Source organism: Hyaena hyaena, unplaced genomic scaffold (assembly GCF_003009895.1).
Source record: "Hyaena hyaena isolate Hyena2069 unplaced genomic scaffold, ASM300989v1 scaffold_1, whole genome shotgun sequence".
Taxonomy (NCBI): Eukaryota; Metazoa; Chordata; class Mammalia; order Carnivora; family Hyaenidae; genus Hyaena; species Hyaena hyaena.
Window position 1 is genome coordinate 2,069,437 of NW_024080633.1, and position 21,064 is coordinate 2,090,500.

Here is a 21,064-nt window from a genome sequence, read left to right on the forward strand (position 1 = left end):
CTCCTTTCTTCATTAAACACTAGGTAATTGCTATTAAAATATGAAATATTTATTTAACTGCTGTCAAATATTTATTATTGAATGCAAGGTTTCTGTTTATTAGTCATTGAAATTCTTTTTTCGGGTGCTTATTCATGTCGTATGTACCCATTGTACCCCCGGGGAGGAGAAACTACTTCCTGGTAGGAGCGGACTGGACATGCTAGGTTTTCCCTCATTGATGAGGATGTACAGGGGAGCCCACTGGGGCTGAGCAGCCTGGGAAAGTGGACAGAACGCTGCACTGGGAGTCGGGAAGGACCGACTGTCTCCCAGCTCTGTCACTCTCACCAGATCCTAGCTCATTCCTCGTCTCAGATGGTGGTATTCTGGGCTCCTCCTTGGGTTTTTTCCGTAGTAGAGGCACAGCTCTGGCCTGTGACTCTGCTCATTTTCCAGAAACTTCCCCTGACTCAGCTCTGCTCTGCCACCTAGAAGCAGGACTTGCCACCCTATTAGAAGGAGGCCTTCCCATCGATTTTCCACGAGAATTAGCTATGACCTTTAAAGATCCTGACACCAAAATAGATTTCAATCGCAGGCTTCTGTGTACTCTTTGACCCTCCGGTGTCTTGGGCCCAGCAGACCTCTCTTCCCCCTTTCCCATCCTGTGGGAGAGTCCCAGGCTTGGTGGAGCTGTGTGTGAGGTTCATTTTGTGTTATGTGCCGTTGCCCTTCTCAGCTGTACCTCTGGAAGAGGGGTGGGCTTGCCCCTCAGTACCTGCCAGGGCAGGCGGCCAGCTCGGGCCTCCTGTCCTGCTTTTCGCATTGCTTACGTCTTCTTGGGATCCTTTCTGAGAGCTCACATGGGTTTAATCCTGTTTTGTTTTAATAAAAGGCTTACCTGCCTTTATGATCTCTGAGGCAGATGTGAAACCTATTTATTTTACCATTATGGATACACAACTTCTGTGGCAGTAGAAGTGGTATACTTCTGCCCATTGCAGAATGTTTGGAAAAATGTGGAAAAGCATACATATGAAAATTGCCCATTTTCCTGGCCTTTCATTAATCTCTTTTTATTTCCTAAAAGTTTTTACTATGGAGACTTTTCAAATACACACAAGAGAGAAAAAAGGTATAATGGGCTTTCCCATATTATGATTATCAACATATGGTCAGTTTCACTCAGTCTGAAGCCTCTTTCTTGCTAGATTATTTTTAAGCAAATCTAAGACATTATAAGTTTCCACCCATGAGCACACTGTTCTAACTGTTAATACTGCTGTTCATATTTCAGAATATCACCTTGTGTTTTTTTTACTTTCAGTGAAATAGTAGGCATTCTATAGGAAAGACATTCAATATGTATGTGTTTAAATATATATTTCAAATAGTTTTGAAAAATTTGTTTTTCCTATGTTTTACCCCAAGTTTTCTGTAATTATTTAGTTGGTAGTGAAGTAGAAAAATAATGCCATAGGTTGTATAAAATACTGGGTCTAATAAGTCAAAGAAAGAAAAAGAAAATAAAAATGTCAACCTAATCTTTTTTTTAAAAGGGGTTAAAATTGAGCTGTTGAGAAATAAATCCAACCGGACATGTTAAGATCCTAATAATAGGCTGACATAGCGTCACAAACTGAAAGCATTTAGCTTTGCATCATTGATCAACTGTCCAAAAAAAACAAAAACAAACCCAAAAAACAAACAACACAAAAAACAACCAAAAAACCCCCAAACCCTTTAACCACACAACCTTATTTTCATTGAACTTGCTATATCTTGCTTGAGTCTTCTTTTCTGTTCTTGGTGGAAGTGTGAGCAAGGCGTGGATGGGGCCTGGAGAGCTGTTAGCCACAGCTGCCCCAGTTCTCAGGGGAAGGAGCCCAACCGGAGGCTACCTAACTCATTCCGAGAGTGTCACGGTCAGTTTCTCAGAACCTGAGGATTTTTTGTAATCAAGATAGAATTTGTAGGCTATAAAATTCATAGTTTTAAAGTGTACAATTCAGGGGGGTGCCTGGGTCACTCAGTGGGTTAAGCCTCAGACTCTTGATTTCAGCTCAAGTCATGACCTCACAGTTCATGGGATTGCACCCCACCTCAGGCTCTGTGCTGGTGGTACGGAGCCTGCTTGGATTTCTTCCTTTCTCTGTCCCTCCCCTGCTTACCCTCTCCCCCTCCTCCTCAAAATAAATGATTAAAAAAAAATAAAGTGTACAGTTCAGTAGTTCTTATTGTATCCACTGGATTATGTGACCATTACCGTAATTCCAGATATTTATATCGCTCCAAAAAGAATCCAGGGCCTGTGCCCATTAGCAGTGATTTCTCACCTCCCACCACTGTTCCAGCCCTAGGCAATAGCTCATTTTTCTCCCTCTGCTGATTTCCCTCTTCTGGACATTCCATATCGTTGGAATCATACAATACGTCATCTTTTGCAACTGGCTTCTTTCACTTAGCATAATGTTTTTGAGCTGTGGCCTGATCAGCACTTTGTTGCTTTTTATGGCCGAATAATATTCTCTTACACAGGTAGACCACATTTTGCATATCCATGCATCTGTTGGTAGACGTTGGGCTTATTTCCACTTCTTGGCTATTGGAAGTAATCCTGCTGTGAACCTTATTCCCAGTGCCTTGCCTCCTTGGAAGCAATCATGGTACTTGGGGGTGAACAGTGTTGGGTGGTAGGCTGATTGGGACAGCGAAGCTACTCTCTGGGGACCCGGATTCCTTCCATGTTCAACAATAAGGTCCTTTCTGAGCCCCTCTTGAAGAATGGCCCACTGGGACGTGCCCATCGGTCCTCTGATCTTCTAGAAAGCACATCTCCTGGGGAGAAGTTTTCAAGTCCACGGTCACAGCCAACAAAAGACCAAGAGGTTGTAGTCACCTTTTTTTTTTTCTTTTTCTTTTTTTTTTTTTGGTTTGTTTTAAGAAGAGAGCCACTAGCACAAAGTGACAGGCTGCCTCCAACTTGGGCTCAGTTATTTTGTAAAGCTTTTTGTTTCTTTGACCTCTCCTGACCCAGGAAATAATTCCAGCCAATGAGGGTTGACTCCCTTTGGCACTGGGGTCTGGTTGCTTTACAGCTGATGACAGAGGGGCCACACTGCTACCGTATCGGAATTAATCCTTAACTCCAGAGCTGCGTACTGTTTTCCGGCAAGGTTGTATTTCTTCATTAGCTATTCCCAGGGCCCAGCGAGTCCCAGAGGATGTCAGAGTACATTAATTTTTATCATAACATAGAATCTTTCAGGTCTGAATGGCAGCACACAGCTGTCAGGGGCTTTCTGAACTCGATTACAGCTCCATATATCTCTAGGCAAAACAGAGGCAGGAATTCTCATTGGCAAGGGAATGTACAAAATGCATGAGATGTTTTATTATTTGAGTAACTTGACCATGCACTTAAGCACATTCCCCAACTAATTTTTTTTCCTATTGTCCATGTAAGTTCCCCACTGCCGCCCCACATTAAACACCCCTCCTCTCACTGTGACCACATAAGGTATATTTTAAATAAGCTCTTCTGCATCGTGGTAATGAAATCATTATCTGGTACTTAGAGAGCTATGCTATAAATATATTAAAAAATGAATGTTCCCAAGATTTTTTAGCAGAATTTATTTAGCAGATTGGTATTGCAGAAATTTATAAATAATGGCTTGTGATGCTTAATATTGCTTTATGTCCACGAAATACAGTTTTAATTTGAAAGAATGCTAATTTGTTTTCAGAGAGGCAAGTTATTTCTTCACTGACTTTATATTCCCCATTTGTCCACAGAGTAGAATGTTTGGAGGGGTACATTTTACTTAGAGAAAGATGCCCAGGTATTATTTTTCCACCTTGTCAGCAAATGCCAGGAATCCCCTACGAGCAAGGTCCTGCATTATACTCACTGCTCAGTGTGCATTTAAGGACCCTCCCAAAAAGGTCAGAGAGAAGGTGGTTTTCAGTTGTGAGGGCAAGTCGATTCTGAGTAGGCATGGTCAAGTAATTTACTGCCTGCTCTCCTTCCTTCACTCAAGTGTCCCGGATAATTCTGATTTTTTTCATAATGGATGTGTTTTCTAAGGCCACGTGCCCTATTCATTTAATTACTCCCACTGCCCAACAGCCAAATTGCATGAGCTGTGTGACCCTTAGAGTGCTTTCCCAAAGTTCTCCTATCCCTGTTCGTGTATGTGATGGACACAAGCAAGTATTCTATTCATCTTAACACATACTCATTTTTAAAACTAAAATCAGGGGCACCTGGGTGGCTTAGTCGGTTAAACGTACAACTTCAGCTCAGGTCATGATCTCGTGCTTTGTGAGGTCGAGCCCCACATTGGGCTCTGGGCTGACCGCTCACAGCCTGGAGCCTACTTTGGATTCTGTGTCTCCTTTGCTCTCTGCCCCTCCCCTACTTGTGCTCTGTCTCTCAAAAATAAATAAATGAGTGCCTTTCCAGTGCATCTTTTTTTTTTTTTTTAATGTTTTTAATGTTTACTTTTGAGGGAGAGAGAGAACACAGGCAGGGTGAAGGGCAGAGAGAGAGGGACCCAGAGGATCTGAAGTGGGCTCTGCATGGAGAGCAGAGAGCCCGATGCGGGGCTTAAACTCAAGAACCATGAGATCATGACCTGAACCGATGTCGGATGCTTAACCGACTGAGCCTCCCAGATGCCCCTCAGTGTGTCTTTTTTCAAATAAAAAGTGAATACAGGGGCACCTGTGTGGCTCAGTCGGTTAAGCGTCCATTGGCTCAGGTCATGATCTCACAGTTTGTGGGTTTGAGCCCGGCGTTGGGCTCTGTGCTGACAGCTAGCTCAGAGCCTAGAGCCTGCTTCAGATTTTGTATCTCCCTCTCTCTCTGACCCTCCCCTGCTCATGCTGTCTCTCTCTCTCTCTCTCTCAGAAATAAATAAACCATTAAAAAATTAAAAATAAAAAAGTGAATACAGGTGGTCCTCAGATTTGACATCAGTCAGGCAAGTGGCACAGAGACGACCTCATTGTGGAGGAAGCCAACACCACGCTCTCAGGGTTAAAACGAAACTTCTGACTGTGCGCATGCAGTGACTGAATCACATGAGTGAGGATGCAGAGAGCTGTCGCCAGCCATATCTCCCTGAGTTTTCAGGGATTCAGTAATTCAACAAACTTGTATTGCATCTCAGACAGGGTGCTTGGTTTGGGAGCACAGGGCTGACTTCAGACACAGACCCCGTCCCTCATGGGTTTCTGGCCACCTGGAATGACTTACTCCGTCTTGTGTCCCAGAAAACTGAGCACCACAGAGAAAGTCACCCACTCCCTCTTCTCTGAATACTGCCATTCCCAGCCGTCCCTGTCAACCTGCCTCTTTCCTTCCTGCATTTGTGTGAGTAACGCTCACATTCTCTGAGGTCCCTTGTGGAGTTTATTCCACTCCACTTCAGCCTCCCAAGGCTGCTTGCACATCACCAGTGAGCTTCTGTAGGACCCTCATTCGTCACATGAACAAATGGGAGTTTGCCCCAAGAGACTTTGGTTCATTTGCATTTTCTCCATTTGCGGGAGCTACGTTCAAGTGAAGTTACTGGGTTAGAGCGTGGTTGCATTATTTTGTCCTTACTGTTCCTCACCCTTCCATCATTATTATGCTCATCGTTGGTTGTCCAATGTGTTCAGTATTCCTGGGGAGCCAGAACACAGGGCAGTCAAGAGCTGAATGCAAAGGGGAGGAAAGAAACAGAAACCGTGTTGAACTGTAACACCAAAGCGTCACGCCTGCATTCAAGATATCGTGTCAGATTGACACCTATTTCCTCGCAAGCTTTCTTACAAGAAGATGTAGGTATGGTCCTGTTGTACACCCTGTACCATTTAGAATCAGTGAGGTTGAGATTTTGCTGCTGGGCCTGTCTATGATAGCATGGGAAAATATAATCAAGGTAATGAACTTGGAGGCAAAAATTTAAGGAAATCACAAAATCAAGCATGTTTCTATTTTCTGTTAAGTGTAGGTACTGATGTTCTGGAATTCACTCTAAGAAGTTGTAAATGGTGCATGAAATGAAAAATCCCTGGTGGTCTCCAGGGACACAGCCAGTGCTCTGCTCTATTCCTGCTGATTGGTTTGGATTCTTTTCTTCATTCTAACTGAGGAAATAAAGTAAAAAAGTGTAGCTGGGTTGTCTTAACAGCAGAATCCACCTGGGGTTAATTATTACTTTAATACTTGGTGGTGTCCTTAGATTCTTAAAACATGCGGGTCCTTTAAAATTTAGAAGCACAGCTAGACCGTCACTGACCATCTAAACTAGTGTTGATTTTATGTGTCCTTGTTGCTCTTGTTCTACTTGCCTGATTTCCTTGCGTTTTTATTGAGGCTCTTCCCTCCCAGAAATATCGGGTAAGAATGTGAGAAGCCATGCATAGTATTTTATAAATGTGGGTGACAATTATATACATATTTTATATCTCTGAATTATTGATAGATAGCATGTCCCCAAAGTGTAGCCCAGGTCTAGGAACCAGGCAGCCGGGGAAAAATAGCCTGTTTTAGATACCATCTCTCTAAAGGCTGATGTTAAGTAATTTACATTTCTCTCTAATTTTCACAACTAGCAAACAAGGTGGGTATTATCACCCTCTGTTTTTTTTGTTTTTTTTTGTTTTTTTAACATTCATTTTTGGGAGATGGTGAGAGACAGAGCATGAGTGGGGGAGGCAGGCACAGAGAGAGGGAGACACGGAATCCAAAGCAGGCTCCAGGCTCTGAGCAGTCAGGACAGAGCTCAGTGCAGAGCTCCAACCTGAGCTGAAGTTGGACACTTAACCGACTGAGCCACCCAGGCACCCCTGTCATTCCCTTTTATCATTATTATCATTGTGAGTTTGAGCAGCTGATTATATATTTTTTCCAGTATGTTACCCTAAGTAAGCATTTTTTTAAAAAGGTTGTCCACATGGCCCCTAAAATCCTCTTGACTTTTGCCATCAGCATACATGCTGCATTTTGGACGGTTATGGTCTTGGTGGATTGCTGGAGTGTTGAGAACTTTCACTGGGCTTGAGGTAGCTGCACAAGAAAATTGCCGTGTTCCATTTTACGCTGTCATCTGTGAATTCAAAATGAACCAGCCCCAGCTTTTTGAGCAGAGATCCACTTTGGAATTCTATTGTAATTTTGTCCTCTTCCTTTTCTGGAAGAAAAAGAAAACCTAACACGTAGGAAGTCTGAGAAACAGTTGCATTTGGGACTTTGGGTCCTTAGGCCCTTTTTCCATTGAATTTCAGACTGTTTCCAAATAGTATGAATTCCCGCAGCTCACTTGGAAATGCCCCAGATGGTGTGACATTCTGTTTCAGGGAGGAATTGAAAAGTGTTTCCCTTTACATAACATTACACTTAGCTCATTCTTTTGCTGTGTCTGAGATGGAATCCCCCAAAGCCGCAATTGTGTTAATATTCCACGGGGTGTTTATTTAGGCTGTAAAGGTCTGTCTCATTTTTTGGAGCTTGTTACGATTCAGTTTACAAATCTTCACTGTAATTCAACCCCATGATGGTGGCTACCGCTGATCATACACTGTTTCAAAGCACCTTCTCAGTCTTCAGGTTTGACATTGTGTGTCTGGTTCTTTGGTTGTTTGAATCATCATGAACTCGTCTTGTCCCCAAAGCATAAATAACTGTCTTCATGGATCAGCTAGAACCAAATCCACTTTTCCCCTCCTTCTTTTGCCATATTCTAGGTAGCAGTATATTGTAAAACATGGGTATGGAATATGGTTTATAAACCAGATGTCACTGGGAAAATAGCATTGATTCAGTGTATTCATTCATTCATTCATTCATTCATTCTGTACAAAAGGCTTACTTCTTACTGCATGCAAACAACGGCTGGACAAAGACTTCTTTCCTCTGGGCACAGATTACAGTCTACTGGCAAAGATAACAGACAGATTGTGGCACAAAGATGAAGTCCTATAGGCATGGATACAACCCAGGCAGAACTGAAGGGCAAGCCTCCTGGGAGATGCTATACCTCAGAATCTGATTTTCTGTTGTCAGTAAACACATCGGATGTGCTAGTGTTGGGCTTTTGCTACTCTCTAATGGGCACTCAGAATGGTCGGCAGGGTTGAGAATGGCAGTGGTTTGTGGCAGAAACAGACAGTACGCTGGTCCTCGAGGGGTCGGTGTCAGTAGGAGGGGACTTGTAGGTCAGGTATCTTGGGAAACAGCTGGGCCTCCTGTCCCATGCATTTATCTCGTGGTCATAGGTCGAAGGGCCTTGTGTTCGTTCATTTTATCTGTCTTTCCGTCAATCACACTGTTGACCACCTTGGAAAAGGTTGAGGGAAGATGTTTAGGAAATTCAGGAGAGGGAGACCGTGCTTATTGTCCAGATGAGGTACAAGGATTCTCCAAGCAAGAAAGTGTCTTCTGAGGAGCCCTTGGGAGACGGGGTGGGTTATGATGTGTACAGTGGGTAGTTGGGACCAAGTGAGGGTCCCCATTAGGCCCATCTAAGTGGACCAATAAAATGAGGCAGGAAAGCAGTATGTGTCAGCTTGTGAGCAAGAATCGGAGGTTGTATGATAAAAGCATCAGTAGTTTCTCTGCTGTCCAGAAACCTCCACACCTAGCATTGCCATGGGTAAGAGCCAGTTTGGAGATAGGCTGAAATGCTGGCATGTTATTCGAGTTTAATTTCTTAATGTCATGTCAGAGCATTATTGTTTGTAGTTGTGCAGGGTGTGCACTGAACAAGTCTGGGGGCACTGTTCACGTGGCCAACTATCTATGTTCAACCCGCTGGCCCCACACAGCAAGCCTTCCTCCTCCCTTGTACAGCCTGTGTATTTCCATGGCTAGGAAAAGGTTTTGGTGGCAGAGAGTCCTAGATTTCTATTCTGGCTTCTTGAGCAACTTGACCAGAGACATTTGGAACCTTAGTTTTTCACTCTGTCCAATGGTAATGGTGCTGTCTACCTATGGGCTGCTATGATGATTGAAAAAAGAAGATCGACGCTCCAAGAACCACCAACAGTGTTTCTTCAGACTGACATCATATGAATGTCCCAATCAAGGAACCTGTACAGGCCCCTCTCTCGGTTCATGTTTACTAGGTCTATGTGTTCAAATAAACAGGCACTTATTGAACTTTCTCTCTGACCAACATCTTATGCCCCATTTTATAGGGTGACAGAACTGTAGAATTGCAGCCCTACTGTTACAGCACTTGTGAGTAGAATGTAAAATTTCATAAGAAAGGATTTTTGTGATTGGTCAAAACTTCTGGAAAGCTTTCACCAAGAGGAGGTTCAACAGTTGCCTATAGAAGTATACTGACACTAAATGCTTTACAAATTTAGAGGAGGAGCCATCCCTTTTTTTTTTTTTTTTTTAATGTTCATTTATTTTTGAGAGAGAGAATGAATGTGAGCGGGAGAGGGACAGAGAGAGGTAGGGAGAGAGAGAGAATCCTGTGCTGTCAGCATAGAGCCTGATATGGGGCTCTATCCCACGAACCATGAGATCGTGACCTCAGCTGAAATCAAGCGTTGGATGCTTGACTGACCCACTACCAGGCACCCCATGCAGGGCTATTCTTATGGGTGGGGCCGTTCAGGAAGGTTCCACAGGGATTTTGGGGTTTGAGCTGGCTCTTGCACGAAAGGGGTGGCAGGCAGCATCAGTGCTGTAGACGTGGGCCAAGCTTTCTGTAGCCTACACTGTTACATTGACCTGCTCTCCCTGCAAGTAGATTTTCACAATTTTCTCCTCCGTTGTCTCTTGGAACCCAGGGCAAAGCACATCATAAGTAGTCCACACATAGTTTACTTGACTTCAGTTGGATGTAACAGTTTTGTTTTCATCACCTGTCAGGTACAAGGTGCTCTTTAGGTTGGTCCAGACACAGAGATGAATGAGGCCCAACTGGTGCGGTCTCACTGGGTGCAGTTAGCACACAAATATGCAAGTCACTCATCCCCAGGGGTGTGTTTGGGGCCATTAGAAGCACGCAAAGTGCTATTGGGTTTCTGTATTTTTAAAAGGTTATATATCTTTTTAAGTAGTATTTTACATACAGCAACATTCACTCTTTTCATAATACAGTTCCATGAGTTCTGACAAACATCACAGTCATGGACTCACCACTGTCAACACAGAAAGCAGTTTCCTTCCCCACCTCCCCACATTTCCCCAGTGCCTCTTTGTAATAATTCCCACCTCTACACCCAGCCCCTGGCAACCATTGACTTTTTTTTCAATCCCTGGAGTTTTGCCTTTTCCAGAATGTTATATAAATGCATGTATTCCGTATGTAGCTTTTTGAGTTTGGTTTCTTTCATGTAGCATGATACATCTATTGGTTATCTGTTGCTGTTAAATTACTCCCAAAACTTAGTGACTTAAAACAGCAAACATTTATCACCGTACTCTGTTAGTTTTCTGTTGCTGTTGTAATAATTTACCACAAATGTATTGGCTTCAAACAACACACATCCAAGGTACAGGAATATATATTCCTATTGGCTTTATATAGCATAATAACAGTATAATCATATTATAAATCTGCTGAATTCATTGGTAGGAAATATCTTATTTTAATTATTGCTACAGGAGGATTTTAACATGTTAAATCTGTACTGGTTATTTGTAATCTAGTTTTATAAAGTTTTAAATGTCTTCATCAATTTTTCTGTTAGAGTCTTGGAATGTGTTTAACTTGAGCCCGATATGCACAATAGGTCAAATAAGGGAGAGGGCAGAGGTGGGAAGACCACATGCCAGCCATTGCAGTGGCCAGAGCTAAAGACTGTCTGAGCTTTAGTTCCCTAGAAATCAAGCACAGGACATGCAGGTATGTTCAGATGGTTTACAGGGCGAGTGTTCTCAGAAGAAGGCAGGGAGGGAAACAGATTATGTTCAGTTGGAGACTAGCTTTAGCCTGATCCCACAGGTTCCTGGGGAAGGAGCCACACTAGAATTGTTCCCCCTTGTTATCAGGGTCTGGGACATGACTTTCCAGATGTGATAGTGTCCATCAGTCAAAGAAAATTTTCTGGAGAAGTCCATGCTCTTGGCAGTGGAGAATGGATACACTGGACCCATAACCAAGATCTAGACAGAACATCTTAATGCTCACTCCACTGGAAATGTAGGGAATTGGGAAAATATTAATAGTCTCCGAAGAGACTAGAGATACTGGTGTTGACTAGTCTTAGAGACTAAGTGGTTTCTAAGTGTTACTTGTCGAGTGACCAGTTAGAGGGTATTACCCACTGTAGAAATAAGGACATCAGGAAGGGGCAGACTTGAGAGAAGATGAAGAGTTTATATTTGGGGCAGGTAGGCATCGGATTCTGGAACCTGGAGGAATATGGGGGCTGGAGCTGTGGATGTGAAGTTCATCTTTATAGACACGCTGTTTGGAGTCTCTGGCTGGAAAAGGAAGAGGCAGAAGATGGGGTAGTGGTGGCATCAGGAGGAGGTCTGTTGAAACAGAGAAGTCTGGTTTCAACAGAGGGGAGGTTGTTGGGTTTCTTGATTGGGAAGCCATTCCTCTTTGGGCAGCCTTGAGAGATTCTCGATGGTCATGGGAAAGAATTCATTTGGTTTGGTGAAAAGAAGTGGGTTTGGGGCAAGGAAAAGAGACGATGAGTGGAGACAAATATTTCATGACTATAGTCCATAAATGGGAAGTGAGAGGCTAGCGCAACTGGAAAGAGACCCGATGTCTAGTAGACATTTTTCTCTTTCCAGCCTTCTCTCTCCTGTCTGTCCTCCTTTCTCCCATTTTCTTTTCTCCACTTTCTTTCCTTTTTTTTCCCCATTTTCCCTTCACCGATGGTCCAAAAAATCTGATTAGCCTGAAAGGCAGCAAGAATGAGCCAGTGGAGGGGCGCCTGGGTGGCTCAGTCGGTTAAGCATCCGACTTTGGCTCAGGTCATGATCTCACGGTTCGTGGGTTTGAGCCCCGGGTCGGGCTCTGTGCTGACAGCTCAGAGCCTGCTTCGGATTCTGTGTCTCCCTCTCTGTCTAACCCTCCCCTGCTCATGCTGTCTTTCTCTCAGAAATAAATAAAACATTAAAACAACAACAACAACAACAACAACAACAACAACAACAATGAGCCAGTTGAGAGGGAATGATTGAAAAGGCCAGAAAGACTGGGTATAGTCAATGGATGGGATGCTTGAAAGGTCGTACACCCAAAACCAATGTGATAGGTCAGTGATACCTGAATTTAAAAAAAAAAATAAAAGGGAGGGGGGTGTGAGGGGAAAACTTAGACATCAGCTGTCTGAAAGCCAGTTAGTGACAGCTTTTGCACTAGGACCCCCTTCGTTTATTATCACCATAGGATGCTCTTTCCAGTATGAAGTATCACTTAAGGCTACTCTAGCTAGGAACCTTGGCCTGTCATTGCTTCCACTGATGACAAGCATCATTACGCACTGGTAAATATTTGGAACGCCACTCTCCTTACCATTAAGCAGTCTTCTTTGGCCCAAAGGAAGGTGTTAGTCCTAATGGATGGGAGTGCTGTTTCCTAAGCATCATTCCCAGTAGGCACAGAGAATGCCAGTGTCCCCTTCACAGAGAGGGAGGGGCTCTTCTCTATGGGTAGATTGGAGCCACAGAGAGGAAGCGCACCCCCTTTCATTGGAATTTTCCATTCTGTACGCTGAAGACCTCTCCTGTCCTCACTCACCCCTCATAGACCAGAATCCACCGAAGAAGAAAAAAATCAGTCCCAGAGTGCTGACTAACAGCATCAGCTTTGGAATTGGAATGATACTATTTTTGTTTCCATTCTATCTTTATAGTTTGAACTTTCCTTTTGATATTCTGTAAATATTCATCATCTCAGAGCCTTTTGAATTGCAATGGCTTTTAGTCAAAACTGAGCAAAATGTCCCATTTGAATAATAAAAACCTCATTAAAGTGAGGCAAAAGGAATTCTTTTCCTTTTGTACAAGCCAATTAAGTGCCTTTACAATTAAGAAAAAAAGTCTAGCACTTTATAGTTTCATATTCCATAAGCCTGTTTTTAATTAATGGAGGTGACAAGTTTTAGGTACAGGGTACATATATCGCCTTTGGTGTTGTGCAATTAACAGTAATGAAGAGTATTAAAATTTGGTGAAAGAGGAGAGGATTTCCCATGTCCTCTGTGGATTTATGCCTCTAGGCGCAGGTCTTTGGCAGCAAGTTTCTTGATGTGTTTTGCATTTCTTTGAGAACATATGCAGACGAGGGTAAGGTACCTAGAGGAGGCCATGTTATCAAGAGGTGTGGTGTCCAAATTCCAAATGCCCAGGCCTGTCTTAAAGACACGGAAACACTGCAAAAATCACCTTTGAAGAAATCTATTTTCTCCTGTGGATAGAAGGGAAGGGTTGTTGAGACAAGGGATGTAATGATGATTTAACCTGGCACGTACCTTACAAAATACTGGGGTTTTGCTCATCAGAACCTTGGGAGGGGTGTACGCTGCTGCTCTAAGTTTAAAGGGAGAGGAAATAGGTTTACAGAGGATAATTAATTAACTGGCCACAAGTCAGGTAAGTATAATACCATGGTGGAGCTAGAATTTCCTTCAGCGCTTGGCTCTGTCCATTTGAGGGAGCTCATCTAAGAAGGTATTGTGTAGTAGCTCTGAAGTCCCACGATCTTTTTATTTTATTTTGTTTTGTTTTGTTCTTATTCATTTATTTGCTTCTTGACTTATTCTAGTTACTTGTGACTCTTATTTTGACCATAGGATATTTGTTTCTAATCCCTTGTCTTCCTGTTTGTAAAAAGGTGGTGATAATTCATGCCATCTAAGGTTCTTATGTACACTAATGATTAATAAGTGCCTAACCCACACTTAGCACTCAAAGAGAAAAAAGAAAAGAAAAAGTATAAACAACTCTGAAACAAAGTGAACTGAATATTTGAGAGGAAAATTGAAAGGTGTTCACACAAGTCATATATTAACTTGACTCATTTTCCCTTTTCTCTCTCAAAGTTTTTTCCAACAGTCTTGCCTTGCTACAACATATGGATTCTTCTGGTTACGAATGAGTATTTTCTGTTTTGATATGAAATAGGCTCTGATGAATGTTGTCGGTAGATGAGATGCCTCAAAGCATTTTTTTGTCCACCTCTTAAGAGACTAATGGACTTCTGGGGGGTGTACATTGACAACTGTGGTGGGTACCATATGTGGAAAACAGGTGATCCCAACGAAAAACAGCTGACCCCAGCCACATCACCAGTTTTAGGTCTTAGGTAGGTGATGTGGGTTGGAAATATATCAGGCAACAGAATGTATAGAACAGTTTCTCAACCAGATGTAGATTGCCTAGTGGCAGTGAGATTTACATTAATACTTTTTTTTTAAGTTTATTTATTTTGAGAGAGTGTGTGTTTGTGTATGTGAATGAGGATGGGGCAGGGAGAGAGAGAAAGAGAGAGAATCCCAAGCAGGCTCCACACTGTCAGTGTGGAGCCCAACATGGGGCTCCGACTCATGAACCAAACCATGAGATCATGACCTGAGCCGAAACCAAGAGCTGGATCCTCAACTAGCTGAGTCACCCAGGTGCCTCTACATAAATACGTTTTAAAAAACAGTGAATTAATTCTTTTTTTCCTCTAGTGATAAATTAATTCATGCTTTCTTTCAAGCATTTATTATCAATTCTTAATGAAATTATTTCCATTGAGGTCATTAACAATATCATTAATATTATGAATAATTAATGAACTAATATCAATTCTTTGCAAACTCTTCCAAAAAATAGAATAGGAAGGAAAGGTACTCAACTCATTGGATAAGGCTATTATTACTCTGATCTGAAAACCAGATAAAGATATCACCAGAAGATTATAGACCAGTATCACTTAGGCATATAGATGTAAAAATCTTCAACAAAATATTAGCAAACCAAATGAAGCAATATATAAGAAGGATTATATACCATGATGAGGTGTGATTTATCCAAGGAGTTCTAGGTTTGTTTAACATATGAAAGGCCTTGTAATATACCATATCAGTAAAATAAAGGATATGTCAATAGACACAGGAGGAGCATTTGGAAAATTCCAACACCCTTTCAGGATCAAAACACTCAACAGATTTGGATTACAAGGGCATTTCCTCAACCTGATAAAGGGCATCTACAAAAAAAAAAAAAAAAAAATCCACACCTAACCTTCTACTTAATGCTATAAGGTTGAATACTTTAAGATCAGAAAACAAAATAGGGATATCAAATTTTACCACTTACATTCAGTATTGTGCTGGAAATTCAGCCAAAGTAATTGGGGTGGGGGGAGACATTCTGATTGGAAAGTAAAAAGTAAAGCTATCTGTATTTGTAGGTGAAACGACCTTATGTGTAGAAAATACTAAGAAAACCACTTTAAAAAAGGTATTAAGACTAACAGATAATTAAAAAAAAACAAAAAACAGATAATTTCAGCAAGGTCAGAGGATAAAAAATCAATTGTATTTCTATACACTAGTAACTAACAATTCCCAAATCAAATTAAGAAATCAATACTATAACATCAGAAAGAATAAAATACTTATGAATACATTTAACAAAAGATGTGATAAATTTCTATTTTAAGAGCTATGAAATATTGTAGAAGGAAATTAAAGAAGACCTAAATGCATGTAAAGACATCCCATGTTCATGGATCAAGAGATTTAATATTGTAAAGTGGACAATAGTCTCAAAATTGATCTGTAATTTTAATGTAAACCTTACTAAAATCGCAGTTGGCTGTTTTGGTAGAAATTGAAAGCCAATTTTAAACTTTATATGTACACACTAAGGCTCCAGACTAGCCAACCCAAGCTTGAAAAAGAACAAAGTTGAAGGACTCTCATTTCCCAGTTTAAAAATAATTACTACAGATGGGCACCTGGATGGCTCAGTTGGTTAAGCATCTGACTCTTGATTTTGGCTCAGGTCATGACTTCATGGTGTTGAGATCTAGAAATCTAGCCCTGAGGTGGCTGTGGCTCCAAGCTGACCGATGAGCCTGCTTAATAATCTATTTCTCCCTCCCCAGCTTCCCATGACCCCTGTAGCTTGTGCTCGATAGTGCACACTATTTCTCTCTCTCTCTCTCTCTCAAAAAAAAATTATATAAATTTATATATATATGTATTTTTTAAAAAATACTACAAAGCATTAGTAATAAAGACTGTAGTACTAACAGAATAATAGAATATAATAACATAATAATAGAATAATAGAATATAACAGAGAGTCCCAAAAGAAACTCTTAGGGGTGGTCAATTGATTTTCATCAAGGATGCCAAGACACTTCACGGCAGGAAAGAATAGTCGTTTTAGCAAACAAAGCTACAGTTGGAATACCCACTTGCCAAAAAATGAAATGAAATTGCTTGGATTCTCCATACATCCATGTTAGCTTACAATGGATCATAGATCTAATGTAGGAGCTAAAACTAGAACTCTCAGGAGAAAAGATGGAACTGTAGCTTTGTGACATTGGGTTAGGCAATGATTTCTTACATATGGTCCCTAAAGCAGAAGAGGCAAAGAAAAAATATCTATAACTCATATATCATCAAAATAAGAACTCAGAAGGAAGATGACTTAAGACATTTTGGGTTCCACCCACCCCTAGAGATAATTACTTTTCACATTTTTGCGTATGCTTCATAAATATTGTGTGTGTGTTTGTGTGGTCACACAATATTATATCCATTGTTATGTAGTGTGCGTATTTTACAGGATCAAAAGATCTATCATTTTAATGGCTGTGTAGTATTCTATCATATGCATACATACAAATTCATTTCATGATTTCCCAATGTTATATGTCATTTATTTCTGATGTTTTGTTTTTATGTTGTAATTGCAAACACTGTGGATAGCTTTGAATATATGCCTTTTTAACAATTCTTATTCTTACCTTAGGATGACTTCCCATAAACACCACTTCTCTGTGAGGATTTAGGACTTTGATTCACATGATGAGAGGCTTACTTTTATTTTTTTTTAAATTTTATTATGAAACAAGTTAATATATATACACAGTGGGAGAAAATATTATAGTAGACCTCCACTTACCCTTCCCTGGCTCACTCATTTCTATCGTCTGGATATAATTGGACCTCTGAAAGGAATATATTCAAACAATGTATGCCTGTCTTTCTCTCTTTCTTTTTTTAATCCTTATTTTGAGAGGGAGTGGGGAGAGAGAGAGCAAGAGAGCGAGCGAGAGAGAGAGAGAATGAGTAGCGGAGGGGCAGAGAGAGAAAGGAAAACAGAAGATCCAAAGCAGGCTTTGTAATGTGGGGCTTGAACTCACAAACTGTACCATGAGATCATGACCTGAGCCAAAGTTGGATACTTAAACGATGGAGCCACCCCGGAACCCCTTTGTGCCTGTCTTTTTCATCAAAGCACTTCCCCTTGGTATTCCACTTGGTATACTTACTTAGAACCTATAAATGCTGGTTCCTCTGTTGGTCTTTATATAGCATATTTTCTCTTTAATTTCTTACATCTACTTTAAGGGCTATTTTGATGTTATAGGCGAAGCAGTTAAGAATTGGTTAAACTAAGATGCGCAGATAAAATTAGACTTTGGACTCTGGGATCCATCCTGGGTGACCAGTTTGCCTGGATGGTCCTGGTTTCAGCACTGCAAGTCCTATATCCCGGGAAACCTCTGAGGCCCCAGGGCCCTTTCCCAGTCTCAGCCCTTCACCCACAGAACGGCGTAGGATGTGACATTGCAGGAGATCCCATCTCCGGTTGATCTTGAAAACAGAGAAGATTGGCTGCTCCCATCAGGGCATGGGTTATCCTTGGTCTTAGAGTGTTCCTGTCTGCACAACAGTGGCTGTTTTATTTTGCAGATCCCTTCACGTGCTTGTGTGCAACGCGGGGGTATTTGCTCTCCCCTGGAGCCTCACCAAGGATGGCCTGGAGACCACCTTCCAGGTGAATCACCTGGGACACTTCTACCTTGTCCAGCTCCTTCAGGACGTCTTGTGCCGCTCAGCTCCTGCCCGAGTCGTTGTGGTCTCCTCGGAGTCCCATCGGTGGGTTAGAATCTGATTTTGTTTTGTTTTTTGGTTTTTTTTAGAGGTTTGTTTATTTGTTTACTATTTATTTTTGAGAGAGAGAGCGCACAACAGTGGGGGAGGAGCAGAGAGAGAGAAGGGGACAGAGGATCTGAAGCAGGCTCCATGCTAACAGAGATAAGCCCGACACGGGGCTCAAACTCAGCAACTGAGAGATCATGACCTGAGCCAAAGTCGGAACCTCAACCGACCAAGCCACTCAGGCGCCCTAGAATCTGACGTTTTGTTCCCAGGGCCTCTTCCTTGTGCTGGCCAGTATCCCCTGCCAAGGCTCTTTTCCTGAAAGTAATTTTCAGTAACGCCACTCTGGAAAGTGTGGGTGTATTCAGCCTGGCTTCCTTCATTGTTCGAGGTCTTTCTGTTTTGGAGATCGTGGGGGGGGGGGGGCGGACTTAGGGGTTTTGTCTCCAGCAACGTAGCTGCTTTTCACAACTCTACTTCAAGCCCCTCATTGATTTTGCTTTGAGATGGGATAATAATTGATTAAATCTGAATGCCTGACCTTTATTGATTTGTCATTCAACAACTTCAACACCTCACCAGGAAGAATGTGCAGTTATTCTAGCAGGAGAAACAATGCAATTAAAGACTGCGAGATGAAATCCAATTGTTTTATAATGAGAAATTAGGGAATTCAATGCAGACATTAGCTGTGTAATTGTAGAAAGGGAAGTACTGTAGTTAGAACATATTAGAAATCTGGCCATGCCTCTTTTGGTTAAAATTTCAATTAAAACATCAGATGGCACTTCTCTTCTGTTACCATTAGAAGAATATCCAATTGACTAAAAAGGCATTTGAAAATTTCCTCCTATTTTCAGCATATTTGTTTCTAGAGTTGGATGAACAACTATTTGTCTAAAGAGAAGTGGTCCGAGAAGACAAAGGAATTGCCGTGCGAGGCTAGGTTTAATGTGTGGTGGGGAGATTTTCCTGGGATGGTCAGGAGCTTTCGCTCTTAGCAAAGTAGCTGGAAAAAAAATAGTGTGCAGGGGCCTATTTTTCCCCCTTCTTCTCCGTCTTAAGTCCTGAAATGTTTTAGTGACCCAGAATGAAGCTTATTTTTTTAATCATGCTTCCATAAAATGTAACCCCTGGGAAGAGAGAGACCAGCCAAGGGTTAGCCTGAACCCTTTATCACTCTCAAACACAGGGGCTTATGGTAGAAGTGACACACTGCAGATAGATTTACTTTTACCATTTTACATTTATGAGGGCTGGAATGAAAGGAAAATGCCCGTAATAATCCTCCCCCGTGTTAAAAGACATGAAACATCTAGTAATTAGGTGGTAACAAAATCTGGACATCCTTATCTTTGCAAATCACACCAGGTTCTCGGAAAAAAAAAGAAAAGAAAAGAAAAGAAAAAAAAGTGGCGTGGCCCTGCCTGGGAGTGGGGGCCGGCGCGGGAGACGAGCTCCAGAAATAAATCTGCCAGTCCCAATCGTTTGCCAGATGTGTAGGGCACCACGGGATATGTTTAAATGAGCTGGTATTTAATGGGAGATTATGTTGAATTGTAGCTGCTTGCTTCGCTTTGTAAATCTGTATCTCAAATGGTATTTCATGTGACGTCTTTGTTCTCTCCTTGACTGCAGTGTAATTTGAGCCTACCTTGGAGATCTGAATCTTAATTTCATTTAACAGAAGGAAGGGCCTTGGTCTCCTGAATTAGACCCATTTTAGTTTAGAGAGGAGGACTTCCTGAAATTCGTTATCAAGCCCGCTCCTGTCTGGTGATTGGCACTGGATTTCTGCTTTCTGGTCAATCCTTGGCACACCTGAAGGGGTATATATATATATTTTTTTATATAACAAAAGGCCGATTCCCCCAAGCTGGTTTGTTTATTACACTTGCATGGCATCCCCCGTGGCACCCTAGAGGTAGTGTGAATACAGGGTGCATGGTCCTGGGGAAGCACTCACTCACTGCTCAAGGACCCAGAGCCTTAAACCATGTTGTAAAATGGAAGTTTGATATCTAATTACCTCCATAAACCTTGGCGGAATCTCTTCGTTGGAGTCAAGACCCCCTGTTAGGGGAAAAATAAAGTCCTATGTTTGCAGAAAATATTATACAAGACTGCCCCCAGGCAAAATATTTATTAGCCTCCCTGTGTCTTCCCTGTATTTTAGTTACTTATCTGGAGTCTGAGCAAGCGAATGGAGTTTCTGCATACCTAAAATCCATCATATTAAAATGAGAACTCAACTTCCTTGCTGTGAAAAATTTTCAGATAACAATTAAAATAGAATGAAAAGAGGAGAGCTGGCTGAACAACTGAATGGCCACAGCTGTGCTGGGGGCCAAGTTGCTGTGTGCACGTATGCGCGCGCGTGCGCGCGCACACACACACACACACACACAGCTTCGGAGGCAAATTCTGTCATACTCTGTGAACATACTAGCTTTTGTCTCCATAGAACCCAGCCTAATTATTTTTGGTAATTTAAAAGTCCTCAGTTAAAAAAAAAATAAGGGAGCAGTATGTATAGAAATATAAGGCAGAGGTCCCCTCAAACAGCAAATGTTAATGTCCAGAGAGCAAATGCTCACATTTTATTGCATTGGGAGGAGGATAATTCTATTAAGACATTATTGTGTGGCTTTGTTAATTCTTCACGTTGAAAGTAGAGCAGGCAGCCTTCGAGGGGTTGTTTTACTGCCTCTCGAATGGAGAGGTGAACACGGTCGTTTTTCAGGAAGGCGGCCCCAGCTCAGAGGAGTCCCGAAAACTTGCCCACCCTTCCTGCCTTTCGGAGGACTGTCAATACAAGCTAATCGGACCTGAAAAATGGGTTTGCTGCCCAGGAGATCAGCAGGGCAGAACATAAGGGATCCACTCATGGAGGGGGGCTGCTTGCAAAGGGTAGGCCTGCTGTTTACTAGCTGTGCTTCTCCAACCTGAGATGTTCCTTCAACTTGGTTCGTTTCATTTCCCATCATGGTGGGGT

At 41.9% G+C, this 21,064-nt stretch overlaps 1 protein-coding gene across 1 annotated transcript in view; it reads left to right on the forward strand.

Annotated features, from left to right (window-relative positions):
• Positions 1-21,064, forward strand: part of WWOX (WW domain containing oxidoreductase) — a 955,205-nt gene that overhangs the window by 265,062 nt on the left and 669,079 nt on the right. The window contains exon 7 of the mRNA XM_039227618.1: positions 17,881-18,066. Coding sequence (XP_039083549.1) covers positions 17,881-18,066 — 186 coding nt within the window. The remainder of the gene's footprint in view (positions 1-17,880; positions 18,067-21,064) is intronic.